This window comes from Tupaia chinensis, unplaced genomic scaffold (genome assembly GCF_000334495.1).
Source record: "Tupaia chinensis unplaced genomic scaffold, TupChi_1.0 Scaffold000597_1, whole genome shotgun sequence".
Classification (NCBI taxonomy): domain Eukaryota; kingdom Metazoa; phylum Chordata; class Mammalia; order Scandentia; family Tupaiidae; genus Tupaia; species Tupaia belangeri.
This window is the reverse complement of record NW_006160114.1, coordinates 4,548,207-4,576,014: the sequence shown is the minus strand read 5'-3', so window position 1 is coordinate 4,576,014 and position 27,808 is coordinate 4,548,207. Positions and strand designations below refer to the sequence as shown.

Below are 27,808 nucleotides of genomic sequence, written 5' to 3'. Positions count from 1 at the left end.
ACCAGCCTAAGAAAGAAACACTACTTACTAGTGATAGGGCTTGGTGAGACTGCTGATTGTTTTTGTCAGCTGACTTACTTGAATGTAGTTGTCAACAACTCCCCAAGCAAAGTCACAGGGAAATGTCCCTTCTAGGGGCTGATTTTCAGGTAAGAGAGGGAAGCCATTTTTCTCTATCAGCTTTTGGTAGAACAAGGCTGAAGACTTTGGCAGCAACTTCTTATCCTGACTTAGGAAGTCAACATAGAAGAGTCCTCGTCTGATGCTGTAGCCTCTGTGCCACTCAAAGCCATCCATGAGGGACCAGGCTGTGTAGCCAATCACATGGACCCCATCCAGCTTAATAGCTGCAAAAGGAAGAGAGGACAAGAACAATGTGATACTTCACTAGGCATTCACCTCATGATCCAAGAGCAGCTGAAGGTTTTACTACATAAAGAAATTAAGTATAATCTTCTTGTTTGGCAAACCAATGATTTTCCTTATTGATAAAAGGTTCTATTCAGGGAACTAGCAGTTAGCGTAATGGCTATGTCGCTGGACTCCCACATAGTGGACCACAGTTCACATCCCGGACCCAGTGGCTTAAAACTCATGCCGGGTGCGTGTGATTGCGTGACCAAGATCCCGAGAGGAGAATGGAGGAGAAGGAATAGCGGTGTGACCATCCCCCCTGGGGGGTGATTTCTCGCTTCCTGTCTCTACGTCTCTCTCTGTCTGTCTGGCAAGTGCACACACCCTATAGCGAAAAAAAAAAAGAAAGAAAAAAAAAGTAAAAAGGTTCTATTCAAATGTGGATAACTCCACATATAAGTGTTTATTTGAAAACACTTATCTCCACTATATTTTTATTTGAATTTCCAAGCACCTTAATGGTACAGTTTATTTCCAGTGGGAAAATAAGGGCTGGAAGATGTCTTTTTCACCATCTCAGGCACCTTGCTTTGTACTTTATGCAATAAATGTATAAAGGTTTTCAAAGCATGAACTACTCACTATTTTCTGCAGAAAATGTAAATATTTTTAAGTGTTTTATTCAACAAAAGCAATAACTCATAAACATCTACAGAGAGCTAGATATCTAGGGATTTATTTATATAATCAAAGACTCTAGATTAATAACTCTGAAAGGTAATTTAAAACATTATAACCCAGTTTCTCATTTAAAAATGAGTTTTAAAAATTCACTTAAGTTTCTCAAGGCCCCAAATGAGAAAGGTGTTACATAAGTGCACCCTGACTATTGCCAAAGTGAGCTACTACAATATAATTAAGAAATATAAATTCACAGAGTTTATTGCAGATCATCTTAAAGATGGCATTCCCAGTGGGGTTTGGTGGGAAATGAGAATTTTACCTTTTAAAGTTTCCATTATGAACTTTTTGAGGTAATACATATATTTGGCATCATCTCTCTTGGTGGTCCCTGAGACGAACCAGCCATTTTCCACAATGAATATTTGAGGATGATTATATTCAAGGTCAATCCAGGAAAGCAATTGCCTCAGGCTGGGAGATTCCAATTGGCGGAACTTCACATGAGGGTCCAATAGTTGAAAACTCAAGGTTGGCCCAAAAGAAAGAGCAAAAAAGTCAGCTGTTCCCTTGATTAACTTTTTCTCAGATTCAGTAAAACCAGGAAGAAGAGATGAAAGATTAATCTTCATATTCTCAGGATAGTCACCATCAATAAAGATGGGTTTGGCAAACCAGCCTAGTACAAAGTCAAGAGATTTTTGACATTCTTTGATGCCATGGTTGGTCATTTTCCGAGGACTGATCCAGTGAGAACTTAGAGCAATTGACACCTGACCTCCCTGGGTTGGACGGAAAGTAGTATTGTAGAGATGCCAAACTTTGGCGTGAGCCTATGAAGAGAAAAATTATGGTGAATAATTTATCTCTGAGGAGAAATGAAGTATTATAATACATATTTGAATCTACAACTCAAGTTGTATCTGTTTCTCATCAAGCCTAACTTAATGACTAAATTCCTTTCCCACTCTCATGTCCAATTTAAGAATCAGCTGGAATCAATAAATTATACTGGAGATAGGCTGCCCCACTGTGAGCTGCTACTATGATTGGGGTTATTTCCATTGCTTTTCAGTGGTCAGTGGAAAATGTGAATTTCTTGGATTAAGTATATAGTCATTATTCATATTTTGAAATGTTAATGAAATCAGACTTTGCTATATCTTACTATTTCATTGAATTTGGATTATATACTTTCAATTAATGAGTTTCATGAAAAGAACCAGTCCCACATCTGTGATTACATCAAAAAGTTCTAAATAAGAATATATTTTCTATCCTAAGAGACTGGGAGTTTTCAAATTGACTCAAGTTTTTGGAGTCAATGTACTTTCATTGTCATTTCTCATAGCTCAAATTCTAACATGTGTCCTCACAATCTTTGTTCTTCCTTAAGAAGAATCAGCACAACAAATTAAAGGGCAAACTCCAATATCTAACTTTGGCCCACTCTCCAGAAACTCTGGGCTTTCCACATACCCAGGTTGTAAGGTACAAGCCAGGAGCAAGACTAGCTAAACACAGCTGTGAGTGGATCAGATGTTCATAGTTAGCAGGCAGCTGGGAGTTTCCTACAGCAATGAAAAGGGCTTTGCTTCCATAAAACCAACTTTATACTCCCATAAAAGTCTACTGACCTCTGATATGTTCTTTTCATTTGACTCCTTTTTATTTTTAAATAATTGCAAGTATTAGAGGATTTCCTCCTCCCCTACTTAAGTTTCTCTTTACCTTTGATTTCTTTGAATTACTCTCCCTACCATCCTACAAATACAAATGCTTTTTATTAGTCTCTTATTCCCCTGATACATTCTCTTTGAGAATTCCATCCTAGTTCTCTGACTTCAAATATTCTCCAAAATGATCATGCCAATTTTCATTCCACTCCCTGGACCTGAAGAAATTATTTTACTCCACATGCCAAATATCCCCTTCAAATTTCCTAAATATTCTTCATGTGGTTCATTTCAGTGCAAGCATCCAAGAATAGCCTCATCACCATTCTTATGAGTTCAGCCAAACATTACAGTGGAATGAGATAGTTTATGTCTAACTTTTGGTTTTAGTTTCTTAGTGAGTATTATACTAAGCTTCATTTCACTAAATTTATTTTTTTATGACCTGAAGCAGCTATCGACATGCTAAGAAGAAAATAGAGAATAAAATGTTGGTTGAAAGATTAATGGCATTTGCCTCTGTGATCCAAGAAATGTTACTTAATTGTGCCATACTGCTGTCACTATCTTTTGATGTCTCCCACCCTCCTCTATCTTCCTCACCACTACTACCCTTTCCTTCCCTCCTCACGGACAGAAAGTCTCATCATGACATTTAACATCTAAACCAAAGAGCAAAGGAACGATCAAGGCTTATAACAGGAATCTATCCCCGTCCTAGGACCAGGGACTTTCCTAATTTGGCCCTATTTGAGGCCTATAAATAGTTATGTCCTATACTTAACGGGCATCCCTCTGTAGAACAAATGCTGAATGCAGAGCATGAGGGATCAGACAACAGTGAGGGCAATGTAACAACTTCCTCATCTGGGTTAATTTTGCAGGTAGTTAAAATCTCACAATAGAACTGTTTCTAATCACAGACCTCTCTTCTAACCTAGAGGACTTAACATGGCTCAGGGGAGGTTTAGCAGGGAAATGATAAATAGCCTGGACCATAGGGGAAGGTAAAGTTTCTACTCCATCCCTCTTTGGGTGTGTGCCTTTGGATACATAACTTAGCCTGGACAAGTAAACCTAACTTTCCTGTGCCTCTGATGGGCTGTGAAGATAAAATGAGATACTTTCTGTACAACTCCTATCACATCTGGGTCAGTTTTGCAGGTAGCTTAAATAATACAATAAAATTGTTTCTAATCATGGACCACAGAGTTTGTGATGGTATGGTCCCCATGAATGCTTATTCTTTCCTTCCCTAATGTATGAGCAGAACAAAAAGGAAGAATATTGCAGATAAAGGAAACATCACCAGTTAAGGAATTTAGTTCCTAGAATTCTCAGCTCCTCTATTACTAGTGTGAGTCTCAGTTACCTCTCTATACAAATGGGAGTAATATTTATTCTTCCATGGGAACATTATGAAGATTAAATACTATAATAAATGTTAAAATGTCTATTAAATAGTTGACTATTTTAGAGGATACATTTGCAGCATTGGAAAGCATCTTAGATATCATTTGGCTTAACTACTCACCATACTCTAAACCCCTGTTGGATCTGTTATTTGATTGTTTTCTACAACGGTCCAAGTTAGTGGTATCCTCTGCGTGGCATCTTCCCCAGGAAATCCCCAATCCCCACCAGACCCACCACACTGAACTCCTCCTGTGGTAACCTCCAAGTCTTAGATGTGCCTATCTCACATAATTAACTGCAGATAATGATGTCTCCCTAAAATATAAGGAAATCAAACTCAGCAATATAAAATAAAAATAATGTACCAAAACAGAGATGGATATTATAAAATACTGTCTTTCCATCTCTCTTTCTCTCATTCTTTCATAGAGGAAATGAATGAATAAACTATAATAATAAACTATAAAAACAAAACAAAAATTTCTGAACTAAGAGGACTAGTAGCTTTCATAGTGAGTTGTACAAAACATTTAAAGAAGAATTAGCATTAATATTTATCAAGCACTTCAAAATTATCAGAAACATTTTCTAATGCATTCTATGAGGCCAGCATTACCCCTTGCTGAAGCCAGATAAGACATCATGGGGGAGGGGGGAAGCTATCAATATCCTTTATGATTATAGATTTAAATAAACTCAACTAAATATAAAGAATATAAAATCAGCTGTATATTAAAAGGATTATATAGAATGACCAAGTATTACTTATTCTAGGACTGCAAGGATGGTTCAACATATGAGAATTAATCAATGTGATATAGATGGCACTTGACATAATATTCAGCTTAATGATTTTTTTTACTTTATGACACAAAAACTATATGCATTCAGTAGAAATCATACTTTGAGTACTCTATATAACCATTCTGTTTTTCACTTTCACTATGGTATTAGATAGATACATGAGATAGTTAACACTTCACTACAAAATAGGCTTTGGGACCAGCAGTTGGCATTATGGCTATGTAGCTGGACTCCCATGTAGTCAACCGTGGTTTGAGTCCCAGACCCAGTGGATTAAACTCACGCCAGGCACGTGTGCGTGCATGCCCAAGGTCCCGAGAGGAAATGGAGGAGAAGGGATTGCTCTGGGACCATTCCCCCTGGGGGCTTATTTCTCACTTCCTGTCTCTCTGTTTCTCTCTGTCTTTCTGGTGAGCACGCACACCCTATAGCAAAAACCTCTCAAAAAAAATTAGAAAAATAGGCTTTGTGTTAGACGATTATGCCCAATTGTGGGCTAATGTTAAGTGTTCTGAGCATGTTAAGGTAGGCTAGGCTAAGCTATGATGTTCAGTAGGTTAGGTGTATTAAGTGCATTTTCTGCTTATTGAATTTTCAACTTACGATGGGTTTTCTAGGACATAACTCCATGGTAAGTCAAGGAGCATCTGTACATGTTAACAGAATGAAGAGGAAAAAATATCTACATGGTCATCTCAATGAATGCATAATTCAAAAGTCTTTCATAATAAAAAAAATTAAAAAGAGGCACAAAAGAGAGCTCCCTTAACATAATAAAGGGAATTTATGAAAATCCCACCACTAGCATCATACTCAATGGTGAAAGACTGAATAATTTCTCCCTAAAATCAAGATAAAGGCAGGGGAGTTTTTGTTTTTGTTTTTGTTTTTCAGATTACTTCTTTTCATGAGAGAGTGTTATCCTGGACAGGGTTTTCCCATGCCATGATTCTCCCTAACCATCCCAGTCAATCCAGGATTACAGGGTCACACAGGCATGCCCACCATGTTCAGATGGACCAAAGATTTGAATTGGGGCCCCTCACATGGCTCCAGTATGATGCAGTGGTGTCCTACTGCCTGCGCCACCATGGCTGGGCTTTTTCCTTTTATTTCTATGAAAACATTTCCATGAATTACAGACTGCAGTTCCTTAAGATATAATTCAACAGCCCTCCCATACCCAAAGTAACAGGTCAACAGAATACACAATTTCCAAAAAATACCATCCAAAACTTTATCTACCAAATGGCCAATAGTATCTGTGTGCAGTTCCTTAAAGTTTGCTCAGGAGCTAACTTATGCTCAGGGTCTCACATTTGCCTCCTTTGACACAGTTTAGACAAATATATGTGAATACGCAGCAGGTGGACTACTGAGTGAATAGAATAAGTGAAGTTTCTAGCTATGAGCACCAAGTCTTACAGTCTCCCATAAGTCACCAGGAAGAACCAATGCAGCTTTATATAACCTATAGGTCTTCACTTCCCAGCCCAGCTATCTTGCTTCTGCCAGGTCAACTTCTTGTTACCTACCTCAGATAACAATTTATCAATTCTGAAATAACAATCTATTTACTTCTCCTCTATTACCTAAATCCCTCTGCCTTCTGTTTTAGACTTGCCTCTTCTAAGCAACATCTTTCCAGATGCATTTAGACACTCCTTCCTTTATGTACTCTGCACATATGTAGTTGAAGTAGATATCATATTTCATAGTTCTTCATAACTTGGTGGCCCTTCTACAAGACTGCATGTACACTCTCAATCAGCACATAGAAGTGAACATCCAATAGCATGGCATCATTCATTCATATATTGTTTCAGTTAAATATTTATTGAGTAGCCACTATGTTCCAGTCATAATTTTTAGAATAGTTGAAAAAATCCAAAGGTCCAACAATAGTAATTATTTGAAATAACCCAGGAATAAGAGGGTAAGTGGAACAAATTTATTGTTAGTGACAAACTACCACTCACTTTAATAAACTATAGTTAGTTACAGGCTCAGCTGTAGTGACGCAAACAGGGAGGCAACATTGCACCATGTCTAAGGCCACATGGGAGGCCCAGATTTGAATCCCAGTCCAGCCTAAAATAGGTTGGACAAGAAGGCACATGTCTGTAGTCTTAGCTTACTGGGAGGCTAGGGGAGAAGAATAGTGACATGAGACCCTGCCAAAAACTACCTATAAATTTCTCTCCTTCTTTCTCTTTTTTTTCTTTTCCTGCTCTCTTTTTCTCCCATGCATTCCTTTTCTCTCATTAAAAAAAAAAAAAAAAAAAGGTAGTGGGACCAGCAGTTAGCGTAATGGCTATGTCGCTGGACTCTCATGTAGTCAACCATGGTTCAAGTCCTGGACCCGGCGGCTTAAACTCACGCCGGGTGCGTGTGTGTGCATGCCTGCCCAAGATCCCGAGAGGAGAATGGAGCAGAAAGGATTGAGGCATGGCCATCTCCCCTGGGGAGTGATTTCTCACTTTCTATCTCTCTGTCTCTGTCTTTCTGGTGAGCACACATGCCCTATAGCAAAAACCTCTCCAAAAAAAAAAAGGTAGTTAGCTACAGGTAAACCATATACAGTATTACCTAATTTATGGAATCATATGTACATACATAAAATATACATAGAATGAGACTTTAAAGGATTTGCACCAAGGGGATAATAGTTATCTCTACTAAGTGGAACTATGGATACTTTTTATGTTCTATCTCTTTGACTTTCATGTTATACACATGCATTGCTTTTCTAGTAAGAAAAAAATAAAAGAAATAAACAATAAAAGAAACTGGAAGTTTCAAGTTTGTAGGATTTTCTATTTCCAAATTGTTTACCACATTGTTTTTCTAATCTAGTGGTATCTGCTCTGTTAATTTCACTGTTTTAATTTTTTTTTCTCACAGGATAGATGGCATGGATTGTTCCAACTAATTGAATGATTACCTACTGATTTACTAATCTATTATTTACCTTTTAGTTGTTCTAAAAATCTAAAAAACATGGAAAAACAATAATTTTATCATTTTAATATTATAATTTCTGGAAAAAAATTAGAAATACTAAAATTATTAATACTGGAAAGTCTAGTAATTGAGGTTTATTTTCAACCATTCAAATTGATTAAATTATTTTCCACCAAAATGATGTTGAGCAAGTTGAATTTCATGAAATCATTTGGCATTCTCCCCTCAAAAATCTTTGAGATCCAAACTATCAAACCAAACAACTGTGTTTTCTTTTCTAGTCTGGGGCCACCTCTAAGGTAGATGGATTGGTTATGAAGAAGCTTTAAAAATTCCTCTGGTGGAATTTGGCTGGTTCTTAACATCCAAACATAAAAATTATGATTAAAGAAACATATATAAGACTTTTCCAATGTGTTGTGAAAATAACAATACCAGACCAATTAAAGAATTAATAGTTTTGGGCCAGCAGGTGGTTAAGGTGCTAGACTTCTACATGGCTGACTGTGGTTCAAGTTCCAGACCTGGCAGCTTGAAATCTTGCCAGGCACACGTGTGTGGGTGCCCAAAATCCCAACAGGAGAAGGGATTGCTGTGTACCCATTCCCTAGGGGGTAATTTATCATTTTCCCTCTCACTATCTTTTCCTGTCTCTCTCCAGGGAGCACACGTGCCCTATGCCAAAAACCTTTAAAAAGAAAAAGGAGAAAGAAAGAAAAAGAAAAACACTAATTTGAAAATAATAAAAAAGTATAGTTTGTGGCTTCTGGAAAATAACTTATGATAAAGAGTATAGGATCAGAATATGAAAAGTTTTGAAATGTGAAGTTATTTGAATAAGTGGGTCACAATAGATGAATACAAATTCCTGAGACACTGACAATCAAAGTTATATGCTTAAAATTATCCACTAACAGTTGGGTTGCTGAAAATTAGAATGATATTGCCAAAATGTAGACATGATTAAGGTCCTAGACAAAGGTGATCACTACCAGAAAATAAGAAAGAAAAATCTGAAAGATGTTTGGAAACACAGAATGGAAAGAGGGGGTTGTATTAGTTATTAAAGAGTGTGTTGTATTAGTTATGCATCACTCACACACGCAGGGCAGAGCTCAGTTGGGCTCCACTGACCTTTCTTCTGGCCTCATCCAGCTGACCTAAAATGATGTTGGCTGTGACCATTAGTGCAGCTTGGCTCTACTCCGTATGTTTCATCCTCCAGTGGACTAACCCTGGGGATTTTCGCACAGCAACTGCAGAGAAGCAAGAGACTAAGCAGAAACGCACAAGTGCTTTCTCGATGTCTGCCAGCACAGTGATTGCTAACACCCAGCTAAAGCAAGTCACATGGCTAAGTCCAGTGTGAAGGACACTGCAAAGTCTCATGGCAATGGGCATGGATACAGTTAAGAGATAGCAAAATTGGGACCAGCAGTTAGCGTAACGGCTATGTCACTGGACTCCTATGTAGTAGACTGCGGTTAGTGTCCCGGACGCGGTGGCTTAAACTCATGATGGGCACGTGTGCGTGCATGCCCAGGATCCCAAGAGGAGAATGGAGGAGAAGGGATTGTGGCATGGCCATCCGCTTTGGGGGGGGATTTCTCGCTTTCTCTCTGTCTCTCTCTGTCTTTCTGGCGAGCACACGCACTCTATAGCAAAAACTTCTCCAAAAAAAAGAGATAGCAAAATTGTACCACATTGTAAGTAACTGACTACATCTGGATGATGACAAAGTACTGAAAAGTACAGAAAAGTCCTGATGCATTTTTGTATAGAAGAGAAAAAAATACATCATGACTTTTCTGACAACCCATAAAAAACAATTGACCCACGCATGGTGTGTTTGTGTGTCTGTGCTTATGTAGGTATTATATGTGTGTAAGTGTGGCATATGTGATGTATGGCTCATGTGTAAAGTTATACTTAAAGATGAACCAGTCTAAAGAGGAGATATTTGTCTCTTTCTGGCTGGATCTGCAGGTTCAAAATCTTTGCTGATTTTTAAAAGTGACTAATTTGATGGATGGCTTAGACTCCATGCCAAAGCAACTGGTACTTATTCAACAAATATCATTCAACATCTACTGTATGTGGGACCATAAGTGTTGGGAATACATAAACAAACAAAATCACAGACTTGGATGTAGGTTATTACTGTATAACACAGATAGAAATACTGACTCCCAAGGGACCAGCAGTTGGCATAATGGCTATGTTGCTGGACTCCCACATAGTCAACCATGGTTCAAGTCCTGGACCCGATGACTTAAACACACGCTGAGTTGCGTGCGTGCGTGCATGCCCAAGATCCCGAGAGGAGAATAGAGGAGAAGGGCCTGCAGCATTGCCATCAGCCCTGGGAAGTGATTTCTCACTTTCTCTCTCTCTTTCTCTCTCTCTCTCTCTCTCTCTCTCTCTCTTTCTCTCTCTCTCTCTCTGTCTTTCTGGCGAGTGCACATACCCTGTAGCAAAAACCTCTCCAAAACAACAAAAGAAGAAATACTGACTCCCAATGTTCCCCAAGATGTAACAAAAGAAAATATATAATCAGGGACCAGCAGTTAGGATAATGGCTATGTCGCTGGACTCCCATCTAGTCCACCGCGGTTCACTTCCTGGACCCAATGACTTAAAACTCATGCCGGGCGCATGTGCATGCATGGCCAAGATCCCAAGAGGAGAACAAAGAAGGGATTGCAGCATGGCCATCCCCCCTGGGGGGTGATATCTTGCTTTCTATCTCTCTGTCTCTCTCTGTCTGTCTGGCGAGTGCACGCGCCCTATAGCAAAATCCTCTCCAAAAAAAATTGTATGTGATCATATATTAAGACCTTTCCACTCAGTCCTGAAACATTAGTATGTTCCATAATATAACATTTTTATTTCAAACCTTTGCTAAGATCTTCAAAGTAAAACCTATCATTGCATGTGATTGTTAAAATTATTTATTATTCTGTCCTAAAGAATTAAGTTTGAGATGAAGTCTTCTCTAGAAATCACAAGAAATTATGATATATACACTTTTGAGAAATGGGCAGTATGATAGACAATAGATTTGTCTTAGTTTGTTTTGCTGTGGTAAAATACACAGTATATAAAATTTACACTTTTAATTATTTTTAGATACACAATTTAATAATTGGTTTATTGTGTATCTTCTATGTACTGACTAGCACATTAGGTTCTAGAGACACTGAACATAATGATGATACAATACCTGCTCTTGGAAAATTTTTAGCATTATCCATTCAAGGAAAGCAATAAAAATAAAAGAATGTATGCTTTGCTTTTTCTATTTCCAGTTGAATGATCCAAGCTAGGCCAATGAAAGATGTTCCTTAAGAATTTTCTGCTGGAATAGAGGCAAAGGGCCCTCCTGTGTCTGGAGAGAAAAATGAATCTGTAGTCGCTAATATGTGAAAAGATCCTCTGCAGTCAGATGTATTGGGTCATCAGAAAAGTCCTGATGCATTTTTGTATAGAACGGAAGAAAATACTTCATGACTTTCCTGACAACTCATAAAAATACAAATTGACCCACACAAACCCAGGTATTTGTGTGTCTGTGCTTATGTAGGAATTATATGTGTGTGTGTGGCATATGTGATGTATGTGTATGTGTGTTTGTAATGAGGGAAAAAGAGAGTCCCTTAAAACGATCCCTCGCAGGTATGAACTCTAAAGTCTAAAGACCCCGGAGCTCCTTCTCAGTCTGTGTCCTTCTCATAAAGTCCCTTTTCTTCCTTTAGCTAGTTTTAGTTGGGGGTTGGTCAAATGCAAATACAGAGTTTCTTAAAACACATATGAGCCAAAGTTGAGATTTTCTAAGAACCCACTCAGTCAAAGCCATGCTCTAACAACTAGACAAGATAAATGCCAAGGTAGATTTTTAAAATCATGTTGTAATTTTGGAACCCTTTTACTTAAGATCAATTTGTCTAGATTTTTCCAAAGTAGTTTACATAAAAGGTCTTATTCAAGCTAGCTTGTGGCATGATGCTTAAGGCAGCTGGATCCCACACTGTCCGGGCCCAGCAGCTTGAAACATCCTAGGTGTGTGTGCACGCATACCCCAAATCCTGAGAAACGGAGAAGGGATTGCGGCAAGACCACCCTCATAGGGCATGCTTTCTCACTTTTCCTCCCTCTCTCTCTCTCTCTCTCTCTCTCTCTCTCTCGCTATGTCCTTGCAAAAAAAAAAAAAAAAAAAAAAAAATAAAGGCCTTATTCATTTTATTTTTTTTAGATTAAAAACTTCCTTTAAATGAGAAAAAAATTATTTCATAAGTCAGATTGGATAAGTACGTCAATAAATCAGACTGTGTCTTGCCTCATCAATTTATATGTACAGAACTCATTAACATAAGCTAAATCATTCTATTTAATACTAAGTCATACTGCTACAAAAATTCTTCCAAATCATTGATTCTAGGTTGTTAACAAAATAGCCAGCTTGTGACCAGAATCCATCTATCCCATTAATCACAGCATTATAATTATTACTGGAGACACAGAGAAGTCCAAGGCCTGTGTTTGTTTTGGTTTGGTTTTGTATCTCTGTTTCTCTGATAGCAACAAAATGAGAATGATGAAGAAATAAGTAGGAAGGCATAGGCTAGATGAGAAAGAGATCAAGCACTCAGGTAAGTGGTGTAGTCACAGGTCAGCAAAAGTATCCCGTGGTTCATCAGTCAGATAGGTGTTTTCAGTACACACCTATTACTATAACTGCCAAAGTAATTCTCAGGCAACAGCTACTCTCCCATCCCAATAAAACTGAAACAAGAGTTTTTCTTCCATAATTGTCACCTTTACTTTCTAAATGTCCTACCTCTGCATCTTCACCTAATTCTCCTGCTTTAAATTAGAAATTGCAAATGCCAACTGGCTCTCCCTGAGATGTTAAGATCATTTATCAGTTCACAGCCTTATGCATAGCTCTTTGCCTTTGAAGTAACTCAATTCTCCTTGCAGGAGAGAACACTTTTCACCCAAAGAAACAGTGACATGTGAGTGTGTGAGGGTTTCTGCATGAGTAAAAAGGAAAGATTAAAGGAAAATGAAGTATGCTTTATGGAAAATTGGAGAACAGAAGCCTGTCTGTACTTTTCTTCCCCTTTTTCCCATTTGCCTTTTTGTGGGAGCAGTTTCTACCTGGTGTGAAGTCAAAGTTTTTCATACTACAGTTTCCATTTGTGAAATTAATTCATAAATAGCTTCAGCAATTTTAAAATTGAAATAAATTAGAAAAATATCACAATGTGCTTATGTGGAATAAGGGAAAGTAATATTTCCTGAATTTTTTGTTTTGTGTGTATGTGTCAACATGTAAAAAGGCCTTTCTTATTGTGGGTAAAGTCCAAATGTTTGAAAGTCACTGATCTAAATTGAGGGGTATTGTCATCCCAGAGGTATTTATTGAGTGCCTACTATGTGCCTGGCACAGTTCTTATACTTTAAAATATAATAATGAACAAACCAGACAAAAACCTCTGCCTTTGTGGAGCTAACATTTTAGCAAGAGAACAGATCATTAACAACAGAGTGCTACAAAAATTAATAGAGTAAGATAAGAGAAGTCTGGGATGCAAAGGAGAGGAGATGTGGGGGTTTTTTTGTTTGTTTTTTGGGGGGTTTTTTTGGTGGTTCTTGGAGGTATCTTTATTTTCCTTTCATTAAAATATGTTGTAGTTTTAATCTTTTCATGTGTTGATATATCTTTACAGGACAAAAATCTACATGTGTTTCTCTAGGCAAGATCATTTCCATTGCTATAAATTTTTTATAAGCTAATGACCATCCTTATGGAATTCGAAATACCCTAATCCAAGATGTAGCAAACTAAACAAAAGCAGACTTTCCTCTGAACCCCAAAGAACCAGCATCAGAGAGTGAGATTAACCAGATAGGTCCGGCCGGAGGCCTCAGCTGGGAGACACCAGTTTCCATAATCCTCCTGCCCTGTGTCCAAGACCAGGAGAAGTTTCTCCTTATAGTCTCTCTTTATGATCATAATCTCCAAAAAGTATTCTTTATCACATACACACACACAGAAGCTGCATCTCCTTGGGTTTGGGCCAGATTCATTTACAAATGCTCATCAAGGGGTGTTAACATTGTAAAGCCTCTGGGCCCTACAGTGTTCACCAACTATTAAATTCAAAGAATTAGCTTCTGTCAGGGGATTTCATTAGGATCCTCAGATTGCATTTTCAATAGCCACTATTATGCCAGAGGCTTTTTGTTTGGTTTTGGTTTTATTATTTTTAATTGCTCTTATTATTTCTTCTACACAGAAACCCAAAACCCAAACCCAAGAAAGTCATCACGAATTTCATCTGTAACACCTGTAAAACTGGTAACCTCTGGTCTCCTGGAGGTCCCAGAAAGTGACCATCTCTGTTGCCCAGAAGGCTGGGTTTCTGGGAAGCACAATTTTAAATAAGGGAATCAGAGTGTGCCTCATATGAGAAAATGAATTCTGAGCATAGATTTTAAGGAAATGAGGTGCTGGTTCTGTGGCTATGGGGGTAGTATGAGGTAGAGAGGACATTCTAGGTACGATCAGAAAAAAAAAACAATAATAAGAGGTCTCCAAGTACAGTAACAAGACTCTTTCAGGGAGGGTGGAAGACAGCGAGTAAGAGACACGGGAATAAGACTTGCGGCTGTATTTGTTAAACAACATGGGGACGCTTCCAGTGAAAACAGCTGTTTAATTCATCTTCCTCTATGACGAAAGGGAAATTTTAAAACTGCAGGACTTAAACATGAAAGGAAAAGAGAAGATGCTTTTAATCAAATTGTAAATGACATGGTTTTTCACTCCCTCATTTCCATTATTTCTCACTGAGCAGCAATAAACACAGGAAACAGCCATGGGCAGTTCATGTCGTAATTCTTCATAAGAGAGCTTTTGGGTTCTTTTGTTTTTCAGAAATAAGAATTGAGAAATAAAAAAGAGAGAGATTGAATAGAAATGTACATTTTTCTGACTGCTATTTGAGTTGCCACGTGATAATGATTTTATTAAGCAAGTATTTACTCAAAGGGCAAGTTATTATGCAGGGTATTGTGGGGATCCTAAGTACAGGTACACAGAATAATTATGGTACAAGATGAAAGTGAAAGTGTCCTAAGATGGACTTTTACAAAAATTCAATGGCAATTCAAAAGAAGGGAAGATTCTTTCTTGCTGAGAAAAATCATGGAAGACTTCCTGTAGGAAGTAGTTTCTAAGTTGTATATTAAAAGATGTGTAGATCCTGGGGAAATGGAAAAGGGCATTTGAGACAGACACTGTGAAGATCTTGTGATTTTTCAGATCTCCAGCTGAAAATCTGGAGATCTTGTGACAAATATAATTTCCTCCTAGTTCTTGTGGGATGCTTGTTGTGGAGAAACCTGGCTTTTGTGCAGGACCTCTGACTTACCTGCCACTGCTATGTGGGTGAGGCCAGCAGCTTCACTCAAGTCAACAGCTCCAATCAGCTGCCAATCATGTGGGATCCCTTTTGAATACAAGTTTCAGGAAAACAGAGACCACAGGAAAACCACCAGGGCAAGCCCTTCTCTAATCCTGACTCACTGTTTTTGTAAACTAAATAAAATCATTACCTAAAGCCAGTAAATTTGGGGATATTACTTAGCAATAGTAACTGAAAATAGTATTTGGATCAGTAATCTTTTAAAAATTAGTAATGGCATGTGATTAAGGCACGGGACTCCCATGTGACTGACTGTGGTTCAATCCCTGGGATTAAAACTCATTCAAGACAAGTGTGCATGAATGCCTAAAATAACCATGCAGAGAATGGAGAAGAGGGATTGCAGTATGGCCACATCCCCAAGGGATGATTTCTTGCTTTCTGTCTGTCTCTCACTGTCTCTCCGGCAAGCGCACAGGCACTATAGCAAAAATCTCTCTTAAAAAAAAATTAGTAATAATGAGCCTTTCAGATATTAATGAAGGTTAAAGATATCAGTGTCAAGATAGTACTAACATCCTCCATTTTAGATGATGATATGGATCAAGAGGGGTCTAGACATTTGCTAGCACACCATCAAATGAAACCGATGGCTGTCACAACCCTCCTGCCTCAGACTCCCAGCTGGGGCAACAGGTGCACACCATTGTGCTGGGTTCTTTTGTAGACAGGGTCTCATTATGTCGCCCAGGCCAGCCTAGAGCTCAAGATTCTTCTGCCTCAGGCTCCCCAAGTTGCTGGATTACACCAGAGTGCCGGGCCTTTAGGTTGGACCTGAAAATAAAACCTGGACTCCCAATGTGGTCCCAGCCTGTGGAGCATAGTGTCTGAGATCTGATCCTAGCTTTGTCCCTTGGTAACCTAGGGAAGTCAGTTGAATTCTCTGAGCCTTTCAATGAATTTACTTAAAATACATAAAATACATAAAAAGCACTCAAAACCTATGAAGCATTTTTCAATGATGTTTCTCAAGACTACTTTAAATTAAATAAATTTACTTATATAATTTGAAATCAAATAGGACCAAAAGCTTATCATAAAAAAACAGTAAGTTGGGACCAGCAGATGACATAGTGTTAACGTCACTGGACTCCCATATGGTTGACTGTGGTTTGAGTCCCAGAGACAGGGCTTGAAACTCACACCAGTCATGTATGCATGCATGCCCAAAATCCCAAGAGGAAACTGGAGGAGAAGAGACTGTGGCAAAGAATGCCCTCAAGGGGTGAGTTCTCAGTTTCTCTCTGTCTCTGTCTTTCCAGGAAGCGCATGTGCTCTATAGTAAAAGTTTTTCTTAAAAAAAAATTACAAAAAAAGAAAAACCCACAAAACTAGTAAGCATCAGGCCAGCAGATGACATGGAAGTTAAGGCAACTTGATCCCACATGGCTATTCCAGTGGTTTGAAAAATATACTCAAAATTCTGAGAAGAGAACAGAGAAGGGATTGCAGCATGACCATCCTCCCTGAGGAGTGACTTCTCACTTTTCTCCTCTCTCTCTTTCTCTCTGTCCATTTCTGGCAAGCACATACTCCCCATAGCAAAACTAAAAAACTAAATTAAAGATCAACATTCTTTAAAAAAAAACAAAAAAAAACCAGTAAGCATCTTACCTACCCTCTCAAATTCCCACTCCTGTTTCCAACATCCACATTTAATTTTTGGTTGTTAATTCTATTATCATATTACTAAAACTATGTTTATTCTGAAATCTAATAATTCATTAAGATAATGAGGTAAATCACAACACCCATATCTCCCAATTTTCTTATTTTCCCAAATGGATGTTCTTATTTAAAGCATTATCAGTATTTGCATAAAATTTCCCATAAAAATATTGTTCATTGCAGAACCAAATAGGGCACTGTAACATCTCTTTTCTAGATAGCTTTTTCTCTTGAATAAATAATCATTTATTAAACTTGCAAAATATTCCATATGTGCTCTTTTACATTTTATGATTCTCATCATATTCTTTACCATGCCATATATTTATTGGATCTACTTTTTCACATAGAGCTCTCCCTTCTTTGCTAGAACCTTCCATCTTTCTGGTCCAGTTTGGACTAGAAACTATCTAGAGCTGCTTTCATCCTAGAATGTCTCTTTATTGCCTATGGATTAGAACTATACTGTTTCTAGATCTTATTTTTTTTCCTATTTCTTTATTTACTCTGTAATTTTTGTATTTGTGTATGTATGAATGTATTTAGTTATTTATTTATTTATTTTTTTTTTTGCTATAAACCATGTGTGCTTTCCCAAGAGAGACAGAGACAGAGAGAGAAAGTGTGAAATCATCCTTTGGGGGTATGTTCATGTCATAATCCCTTACTAGTTTTGTGGGTTTTTCTTTTTTTGTAATTTTTTTTAAGAAAAACTTTTACTATAGGGCACATGCGCTTCCTGGAAAGACAGAGACAGAGAGAAACTGAGAACTCACCCCTTGAGGGCATTCTTTGCCACAGTCTCTTCTCCTCCAGTTTCCTCTTGGGATTTTGGGCATGATTTTCAAGTCCAGGACTGAAACCACAGAGTCAACTATGTGGGATCCAGACACTTTAAGCTCCATGTCACCTGCTGGTCTCTTTACTTTGTAAGTTCACTGAGGTGTATCTTCCATTGGCTTCTTAAGAGAAATTACATATTGAGCATTTTTTGATAAGCATGTATTCCTTAGAGAGTTGTCTGTTCAGCTCATTTGCCATATTTAATTGGGCTGAATATTTTTTTTTTTGAGAGGTTTTCGCTATAGGGCGCGTACGCTCACCAGACAGACAGACAGAGTGTGTGTGTGTGCCCAAGATCCCGAGAGGAGAACAGAGGAGAAGGGATTGCGGTGTGACCATCCCCCCCTGGGGGTGATTTCTGCTTTCTGTCTCTATGTCTCTGTCTGTCTGTCTGGTGAGCGTACGCGCCCTATAGCGAAAACCTCTCAAAAAAAAAAATATTCAGCCCAATTAAATATGGCAAATGAGCTGAACAGACAACTCTCTAAGGAATACATGCTTATCAAAAAATGCTCAATATGTAATTTCTCTTAAGAAGCCAATGGAAGATACACCTCAGTGAACTTACAAAGTAAAGAGACCAGCAGGTGACATGGAGCTTAAAGTGTCTGGATCCCACATAGTTGACTCTGTGGTTTCAGTCCTGGACTTGAAAATCATGCCCAAAATCCCAAGAGGAAACTGGAGGAGAAGAGACTGTGGCAAAGAATGCCCTCAAGGGGTGAGTTCTCAGTTTCTCTCTGTCTCTGTCTTTCCAGGAAGCGCATGTGCTCTATAGTAAAAGTTTTTCTTAAAAAAAAATTACAAAAAAAGAAAAACCCACAAAACTAGTAAGCATCAGGCCAGCAGATGACATGGAAGTTAAGGCAACTTGATCCCACATGGCTATTCCAGTGGTTTGAAAAATATACTCAAAATTCTGAGAAGAGAACAGAGAAGGGATTGCAGCATGACCATCCTCCCTGAGGAGTGACTTCTCACTTTTCTCCTCTCTCTCTTTCTCTCTGTCCATTTCTGGCAAGCACATACTCCCCATAGCAAAACTAAAAAACTAAATTAAAGATCAACATTCTTTAAAAAAAAACAAAAAAAAACCAGTAAGCATCTTACCTACCCTCTCAAATTCCCACTCCTGTTTCCAACATCCACATTTAATTTTTGGTTGTTAATTCTATTATCATATTACTAAAACTATGTTTATTCTGAAATCTAATAATTCATTAAGATAATGAGGTAAATCACAACACCCATATCTCCCAATTTTCTTATTTTCCCAAATGGATGTTCTTATTTAAAGCATTATCAGTATTTGCATAAAATTTCCCATAAAAATATTGTTCATTGCAGAACCAAATAGGGCACTGTAACATCTCTTTTCTAGATAGCTTTTTCTCTTGAATAAATAATCATTTATTAAACTTGCAAAATATTCCATATGTGCTCTTTTACATTTTATGATTCTCATCATATTCTTTACCATGCCATATATTTATTGGATCTACTTTTTCACATAGAGCTCTCCCTTCTTTGCTAGAACCTTCCATCTTTCTGGTCCAGTTTGGACTAGAAACTATCTAGAGCTGCTTTCATCCTAGAATGTCTCTTTATTGCCTATGGATTAGAACTATACTGTTTCTAGATCTTATTTTTTTTCCTATTTCTTTATTTACTCTGTAATTTTTGTATTTGTGTATGTATGAATGTATTTAGTTATTTATTTATTTATTTTTTTTTTTGCTATAAACCATGTGTGCTTTCCCAAGAGAGACAGAGACAGAGAGAGAAAGTGTGAAATCATCCTTTGGGGGTATGTTCATGTCATAATCCCTTACTAGTTTTGTGGGTTTTTCTTTTTTTGTAATTTTTTTTAAGAAAAACTTTTACTATAGGGCACATGCGCTTCCTGGAAAGACAGAGACAGAAAGAAACTGAGAACTCACCCATTGAGGGCATTCTTTGCCACAGTCTCTTCTCCTCCAGTTTCCTCTTGGGATTTTGGGCATGATTTTCAAGTCCAGGACTGAAACCACAGAGTCAACTATGTGGGATCCAGACACTTTAAGCTCCATGTCACCTGCTGGTCTCTTTACTTTGTAAGTTCACTGAGGTGTATCTTCCATTGGCTTCTTAAGAGAAATTACATATTGAGCATTTTTTGATAAGCATGTATTCCTTAGAGAGTTGTCTGTTCAGCTCATTTGCCATATTTAATTGGGCTGAATATTTTTTTTTTTGAGAGGTTTTCGCTATAGGGCGCGTACGCTCACCAGACAGACAGACAGAGACATAGAGACAGAAAGCAGAAATCACCCCCAGGGGGGGATGGTCACACCGCAATCCCTTCTCCTCTGTTCTCCTCTCGGGATCTTGGGCACACACACACACACGCACCCAGCATGAGTTCTAAGCCACTGGGTCTGAGACGCAAACCGCAGTCAACTATGTGGGAATCTAGCGACATAGCCATTACGCTAACTGCTGGTTCCTTGGGATGAATATTTTTGAGGAGTAAGCTGCTTGAGTTCCCTGTATATTCTGGTTATCAGTGTCTTAGTCATAATGGGAAAATTCATTTGGTACACTATAATGATATACAGTGATTGAAGGCAAAAATAATTCATTTTTTTAAAAAGTGACATTATGGGAGCCAGCAGTTAGCGTAATGGCTATGTCGCTGGACTCCCACGTAGTCGACCGTGGTTCGTGTCCCGGACCCGGTGGCTTAAAACTCACGCCGGGCGCGTGTGCGTGCGTGCCCAAGATCCCGAGAGGAGAATGGAGGAGAAGGGATTGCGGCGTGACCATCCCCCCTGGGGGGTGATTTCTCGCTTTCTGTCTCTATGTCTCTCTCTGTCTGTCTGGCGAGCGCACGCGCCCTACAGTGAAAATCTCTCAAAAAAAAAAAAAAGTGACATTACATGGAAGATAAGCTTTCTAAATCTGTGCATGGCTATATTCATTGTGCTAGGAATTCAACAGGCTCTTTAAAGCTGAAGGCTCATGTTCTTCAGTTCTGGGCATTATTATTATGGTAGTTCCTTAGTTATTTCCTGTCTTCCATTTCCTTACTCTTTCTGAAACTTCTTTTAGTCTGATGCTGGATCTTTATAAATATTCTCTAAACCTTTTTTCCTTTCTTTAATACTTTCCATCTCTTTGCCTTTTTTTGCATTATTTTTAGGCATTATTTTTACTTTACTTTTCAATCTTTCTACTAAACATTTTATTTCAACAACCATGTTAGTGATATTCAAGACTTTTTTCATATGCTCTATTTATTTTTCAGTTTATATGTGCGTGTTTTTTATTTGCTGCATAATCTGTTTTCCCTGATTTGCTTTTCTGTGTGTTTATTTTATCCTGTATGTTTCACAATGAGAATTGCCTCAAATATCTTTTGATGCTTGGCTGTCCATTTACATTTGAGAAAAAAGTACTTAAAAATCAGTCGGGGGACCAGCAGATAACGCAATGGCTATGTCGCTGGACTCCCAAGTAGTCGACCGCGGTTCGAGTCCCGGACCCGGAGCTTAAACTCACGCCGGAACGTGTGCGTGCGTGCCCAAGATCCCGAGAGGAGAATGGAGTGGAAGGGATTGTGGCATGGCCATCCCCCCAGGGGGTGATTTCTCGCTTTCTATCTCTCTGTCTCCTTCTGTCTGGCTGGCGAGCACACGTGCCCTATAGCAAAAACCTCTTAAAAAAAAAAAGAAAGAAAAATCAGTCGGAATTATAGGCATAGAAGCACTTTACGGAGAGCAAGCTCAACCCTAAAATGACTTGTCAGGAAGTCAATCATAGCATTAGGGGACTCACTCCAAATGGCAGTGGGTAAGATCTTTACTTTGGAAACATTCAGGGTCTTTAAAGAGGAAAAACTCTCCTCTTTCCTACCAGGGAGACCAAAACTATCTGCTTACAGAATAGAGGCTGCTGGAAGGTGACAGGAATTCCACAGGTACAGTTTCAGTTGAGTCCCTGTGCTCAGCCTGCCTGCATCTGAGCCCCTGCCCTTTGTTCTGCCCTATACCCAGAATCCTATTCTTCTCTCTCCAATTCCTTCAGAAAAGTTTAGTCACTGACCTGGGAATAGAGATAAGGTAATGAGCATGCCCTGTGAATAAGTATGTCATCTACTGATTCAACAAAGATTTATCTCACCAAATCAATTTTTTAAATTTAAATGACTATCCATTGCATATTTAATATTGCAAGGTTTAATATCCAATGCATACACTGAGGAGCCATTATGCTCAAAAATCTACATTTCCCAACATATGCAACCATTAGATTTGGAGAAATTCAGCTGTCTGTGAGCACCACCCAAGGGGAGATGGAACTGAGTAGGATTTCCCACATCACAGTCCTGGTCTAGAGAACGATGGGCAAAGGGTACTGGGGGGCTTGGGATCATACTCCTTTCAAGGCCTTCAGATGAGCTAGAGGTTGTAGGTCAGAGTGTATAAATGCAAATACATTACAATTTCTTTAGCCTTTGCCATGTTTTTTAAAAAGTTTTTTTTTTTGGTCCAACAGGTGGCATGGTAGTTAAGGCACTAAATCTCACATGCCAACTCTACAGTTTGAGTCCTAGACCTGGCAACTTAAAGAACATGCTGAGCATATGTGTGTGCATGCCAAAAATACTAAGGAGAATAAAGAAAGGATTGTGGTGTGGCCAATGAATTGGGGGATGAGTTCTCACTTTCCTGCTCTATCTCTGTCTTTCTCTCTCATGAGTACATGTGCCCTATGGCAAAAATTTTTTAAATTTTTTTTGAGGGACCAGCAGATGGCATAATGGTTATGTCACTGGACTCCCACATAATTGACCACAGTTTGAGTCCCAGAACTGGTGACTTAAAATTCACATCAGGTGCATGTGTGTGCATGCCCAAGATCCGGAGAAGAGAATGGAGAAGGGATTGCAGCATGGCCATCCCCCAGGGGGATGATTTCTCACTTTCTGTCTCTCTTTCTGGTGAGCTCACATGACCTATAACAAAAAAAATCTCTCTTTTTTTCATATATATATATTATATAGGGGGAGAGAGAGTGTGTGTGAATGTGTGTGCTAACTTCTAAAAGTATGATTCTAAATTTCTAGTTTCTTTTGAAAACTCAGAGAATGTGGTAGGACCATACCTCATCCCTCCTGACAATAACCTGAAAGGACTTAATTGGGACTCATGCTCACCAAAGCATTTCCTACCCCTGACCCACTTTGCTCAATTTAAATGACCTGTCTGCCCCTGCTGGGTGTTATAGTTTGCAGCAGCTCTCCTAACAGATCATGACTGTATCAGGATGACTCCCCATGTGTTACTCTGAGCCTCCTCAGCAGAACTGCATTTATATGAAATAAAATCCAGGTTTATAAGATTTTAAACTGTATACCATATACCATATCTTAGTTGTATAATAGATACAAGCACTCAATATTATTTGATTGATTTAATATGTCTATAAGAGATGCATTTCTAAAATTATCTCAGTATCCCAATACAATAAAGAAGATTTGAAAGTCAACATATATTCTGAGATCACAGACTGATCCTTCTGGCTCTGACTTCCTCAATCCATGTCATCTATTAGGTCTCCCAGAGATGATCATTTCTGCCCATATCCTCTGGGTCTTTCTCAGATTGTCCTTACCTCCCCCAAGGCATCATGTTAGCTATTTTAAGTAGAAGTTCTGATTTTATTACTCCTTCTGTTGTATCAACTCCTTCTTGAACTTGGGATCTTATCTATTGTAGGGGGCAAATACATCAAGAGTCTGCTTGTCATTCCAAACTCATCCAAGCATGGCCTAGCACAAGAATTTGCACATATGAAGGGCCACAGAAAATAATGTTCTTGAAGGAAAGAAAGGGGCAAGTGGTGACATAATGATAAGGCATGATGTTCTAGGAGTCTGATTACATAGAAAGTTCCAGGTTCAAGTCTAAAGACTTCCCAGATTATATCAAGCATGCACATGCCCATGATCTAGCGCTGGATCATGGTGCCATGACTCTGTTAGGTGACTGTATCTGTTACTCTTCTCCCTCTGTCCTTGTACATGTAAGAAATGAACTTTAAAAAATAAATACATAGGAACCAGCAGATGGCATAATGGTTACATCATGGGACTTCCACGTGACCAACCACAGTTCAAGTCCCAGACCTGAAGGCTTTAAACTCTGTGTGCATGTGTGTCCAAGATCCCCAGAGGAGAATGGAAGAGAAGAGACTGCAGTGTGGCCATCCTCCCTGGGGGTGAGGGGTGAGGAGTGATTTCTCTCTGTCTCACCAACAAGGATACAAGCCCTATAGCAAAAATTTCCCTTAAAAACATAAATAAAAAGGAATAAAATATAGATTTTAAAAACAATAGACCCATAAGAAAAATTATGCAATGGTTAATAAAACTGTATCAGTATTAAGGAAGAGATGATAACCAGGAGGCAACATGGATTCATAGAATAAGGCTGCCAAACTAGCCTCAAATAGTTTTTATAGCATTATGTAATGCTATGGTTTGAATGTTTGTCCCCTCCAAAATGCATGTTGAAATTTAATTGCCATTGTAACAGTGGGGCCTGCTAAAAGACTACCTTTAAAAGGTGATTAGGCCATGAGGACTCTGCTCTTATAAATGGATTAATGCCTTTATCACAGGAAGAAATGGTTATTGCAGGAGTGGGTTCCTTGTTAAAGGACAAGTTTGACTGCTTTTATTGCTCACCTTCTGGCTTTCCATCATGGGATGACACAGCAAAAAGACTCTCACCAGATGCTGCAGCCTTGATTTTTAACTTCCCAGCCTCCAAAAGAATGAAAAAAATAAGTATCCATTCTTTATAAATTATCCAACCTCAGATATTCTGTTATAGCTGCACCAAACTAAGACATATAGCTTGTCTGGGAACACAGTAGTTATATATCTGTATGTGATAATTCTTAAAATTTTTAAATCTTCTTAAAAAAATTTTTAAATCTTCTTATGACATTCTCAAGGTCAAGAAGAAAAAAAATAGTACCGTTGCCACGTAAAGAGCTATATTTTTATTTTTAAATTTAATTTATTTCTTTCATAAGAAAGAGAAACAGAATGAGAAATAGACAGACAGTGCCCTCACTGCAATCCTACCCCTAGCATCAGTCAGTCAGGATCACCATCATGTGCACCATGCCCAGTATGCACTGAGAGACCACGACATGAACTCAAGACCTTCCCATATAGCCTTACAGTCATGGAGCACTGCATTACCGCACCACTGTGGCTGGCCAAGAACTATATTTTAAAACTATTCATTGATCAAACAAAAATTTTCTGGTTGCTGGTTAAGCATCAAATACTGATAAAAATTTGAACATTAATATGAGAAATCCACTTAACAGAAGGTGACTAACAACATCCCACAGGATTTATTTCTAACCATATTCCTGCTTAACATTTTATCATCAAAGGGATAAAAATTCACAAGGCATTAATGTGATCATGTAGAAATCCTCCAAAGCTTGATTTAAAATGAGCTCTATAGGTTATAATGTTATAAACAGTGCCATAACTAGCAAATTAATTTTTAATGTGATGGTAAAATTCTTAATGTAATGGTAATTTTTTTGTGAAAGTAATATATACTTACAGTTTTCAAAGTCAAACACATAGTTTAAACAATTTATAAGAAAAATTACAGTCCTACTTTGCCCTACATTCCCCTCAGTTCTCCTCAGAGGCAACCATTTTTTGATACTTGGGTCTTTTCATTTCAGAATTACATATCTCTATACTTACATACTTTAGTCAGTGCCCAAAGACTTTCTTTCTTTGGTTATACAACAGATTTTGGCTTAATAATATTCAGTGCTGACATTATTCTGACATGGATATTATTCACAGTTGGGTACTGTAATGTAATAACTAAGACTATGCTTTCTTTCCTATTTTTGTTTTCTTTGACTTAATATTTATATTGTTTTTTTAAATCTGTTTTTATTTTTTTTTTTGGTGGCTAATTCTTTCCATAATTTCCAATAATCTTTCAGTGCAAAATTTCACAAGGTCACACCAGTCTGCAATATTTTTCTTGGACACATACTTCTAAACTCTCCCCCCCCCCTTTGGCTCTAGTAGCTTGTAGGTATGATATAGTTTACTTTCTGGGTCTATACTTTACCATGATGCCACTGGGTTAGAACAGATGTTCTGTATATCCTATGACATTTTCCTTCTTGTCTTTATCATTTTATGTGGAGGTTATCCTTCAATAATATCCTGAAAAAGGATTCATGAAAAATTTATTCTTTGAGGCCTTGAATGTCTAGAAATCTTACTCTACCCCCATGAATGGCTGATAGTTTAGATAAGTATCAAATTTAAATTAGAAATAGTTTCCACTCCTTCTTCTGAATGGCATTTCTCACTATTCTTTGTGGGGAGCATGAAAATGCACCACCTCTCCTACTATTAGGAACAGTGTTGACTGATGGCACCAGTTGATACCTCTTTGGATCCATAACTGCAATTGGTACTGAAATAATGCTTCTCACAGGCTACTTCCATTTGACTGAATATGGCAGGGATACTAAATAGACTCATTCCTAGAAGACATGAATTTCTCTAATGGGTAATGTCAGTTCAAGGACTCTCCATTGAACTAGTTGGATCTCTTAGATCTGCACTGCCATCTGAGATCCTTCTCATCCAGTCCTTCTGGCCCACTCTTCCTCACAAGTGTCAGACATGGATCACAATCTATAGGCTCACCCACCTTCTCTAGTTCCTTCCCCTTTACCCTTTTCAGTTATTTCCCCAGTTAATTTCTTGCACATATTTTCTTTATATTTGCTTCTTAGAAGATCCAAACTAATAGGAGTGGATTTGGGGAATAGCTCATTCAGTTCTGGGAAGGCAAACTGAATACCATGCTGAGTGATATGTAGGGATGATAGTCCCCTAGCACAAATAGTGTACCAATTACTGAGTCTTCACCAATCATAACCTGGAGAAATGTCCTGGTGGAGGGGAATGCTGATGCAGGTGCAATGACACAGGCATTTTAATGCCTACAGGGAAAGGGGAATTGACTGCTTTCTGCTGTGTTGTATCGAGACCTTAAAAAAAGATAATGAGAAACTGAGGGCTATTAAAAGCATTTAAAGGCTCAATATGAGAAGGTCTCACTAGTAGCTTTCAAAGATGCCCTTGTCTCCTACATCAGAAGAGTGGACTCATTTAGCAGCAGACCTAAGACCTGATAGGGTACAGAGATCCAGGAAGGTCTAAATGCTAGGCAGGACAGGTCTGACAGGCCAAGTTCTTGATTAGAAAACTGTAATAAGGGATATGATTGCTCCTGAGGTGTCTAGACTTTCAGACTCCTCAGAAACCTTGGAACTTAAAGAGATGGCCAACCTTTCCCTAGTAAGAGATAGCACTTCCTTTTACCAAAGAGACTGTACCTCTAAAAGACAATATGTATCCTCCTCAAAAACTAACAGGCCACTAATTAGGGTTAAATCCTAACATGACCCATCTGGAGACAGCTGGGCCTGATGGAGAAGAAAAGACCTTGTACACCAAATATTGATAGCTTCAGATTTAGCATGCACTGCAAGAACGTAATAAGTACAACTGTGATTGAATCTGTGGGTCCTTGACCAAGGAATTGGGATATAAGGTGGTACCAGAAAAAAATTCATTGACAGGAGAGTATTTTCCACAAAATTGTGTTTTAACAATCTAACAGATACCACCCAAGGGATCCTGCTAGGATGACTTTGAGAAACCTGGAGAGAATGATGACCACTGCTGATCAGATGGAAATGCCTGACAATGGTACCCTGACAACTAATAGAGGGAGGTATAAAGAAGCTGAGAGAAGTAGGCATGCTGGAGGCAGTATGTCAGGTCAAACCACC

The 27,808-nt window shown here is 38.4% G+C and overlaps 1 protein-coding gene across 1 annotated transcript in view; it reads right to left on the bottom strand.

Annotated features, from left to right (window-relative positions):
* Nucleotides 1–27,808, bottom strand: part of KL (klotho) — a gene marked incomplete at its 5' end in the record, with an annotated part of 63,682 nt that overhangs the window by 22,278 nt on the left and 13,596 nt on the right. Inside the window, 2 exons of the mRNA XM_006158458.1 lie at nt 79–347; nt 1,358–1,868. Coding sequence (XP_006158520.1) covers nt 79–347; nt 1,358–1,868 — 780 coding nt within the window. The remainder of the gene's footprint in view (nt 1–78; nt 348–1,357; nt 1,869–27,808) is intronic.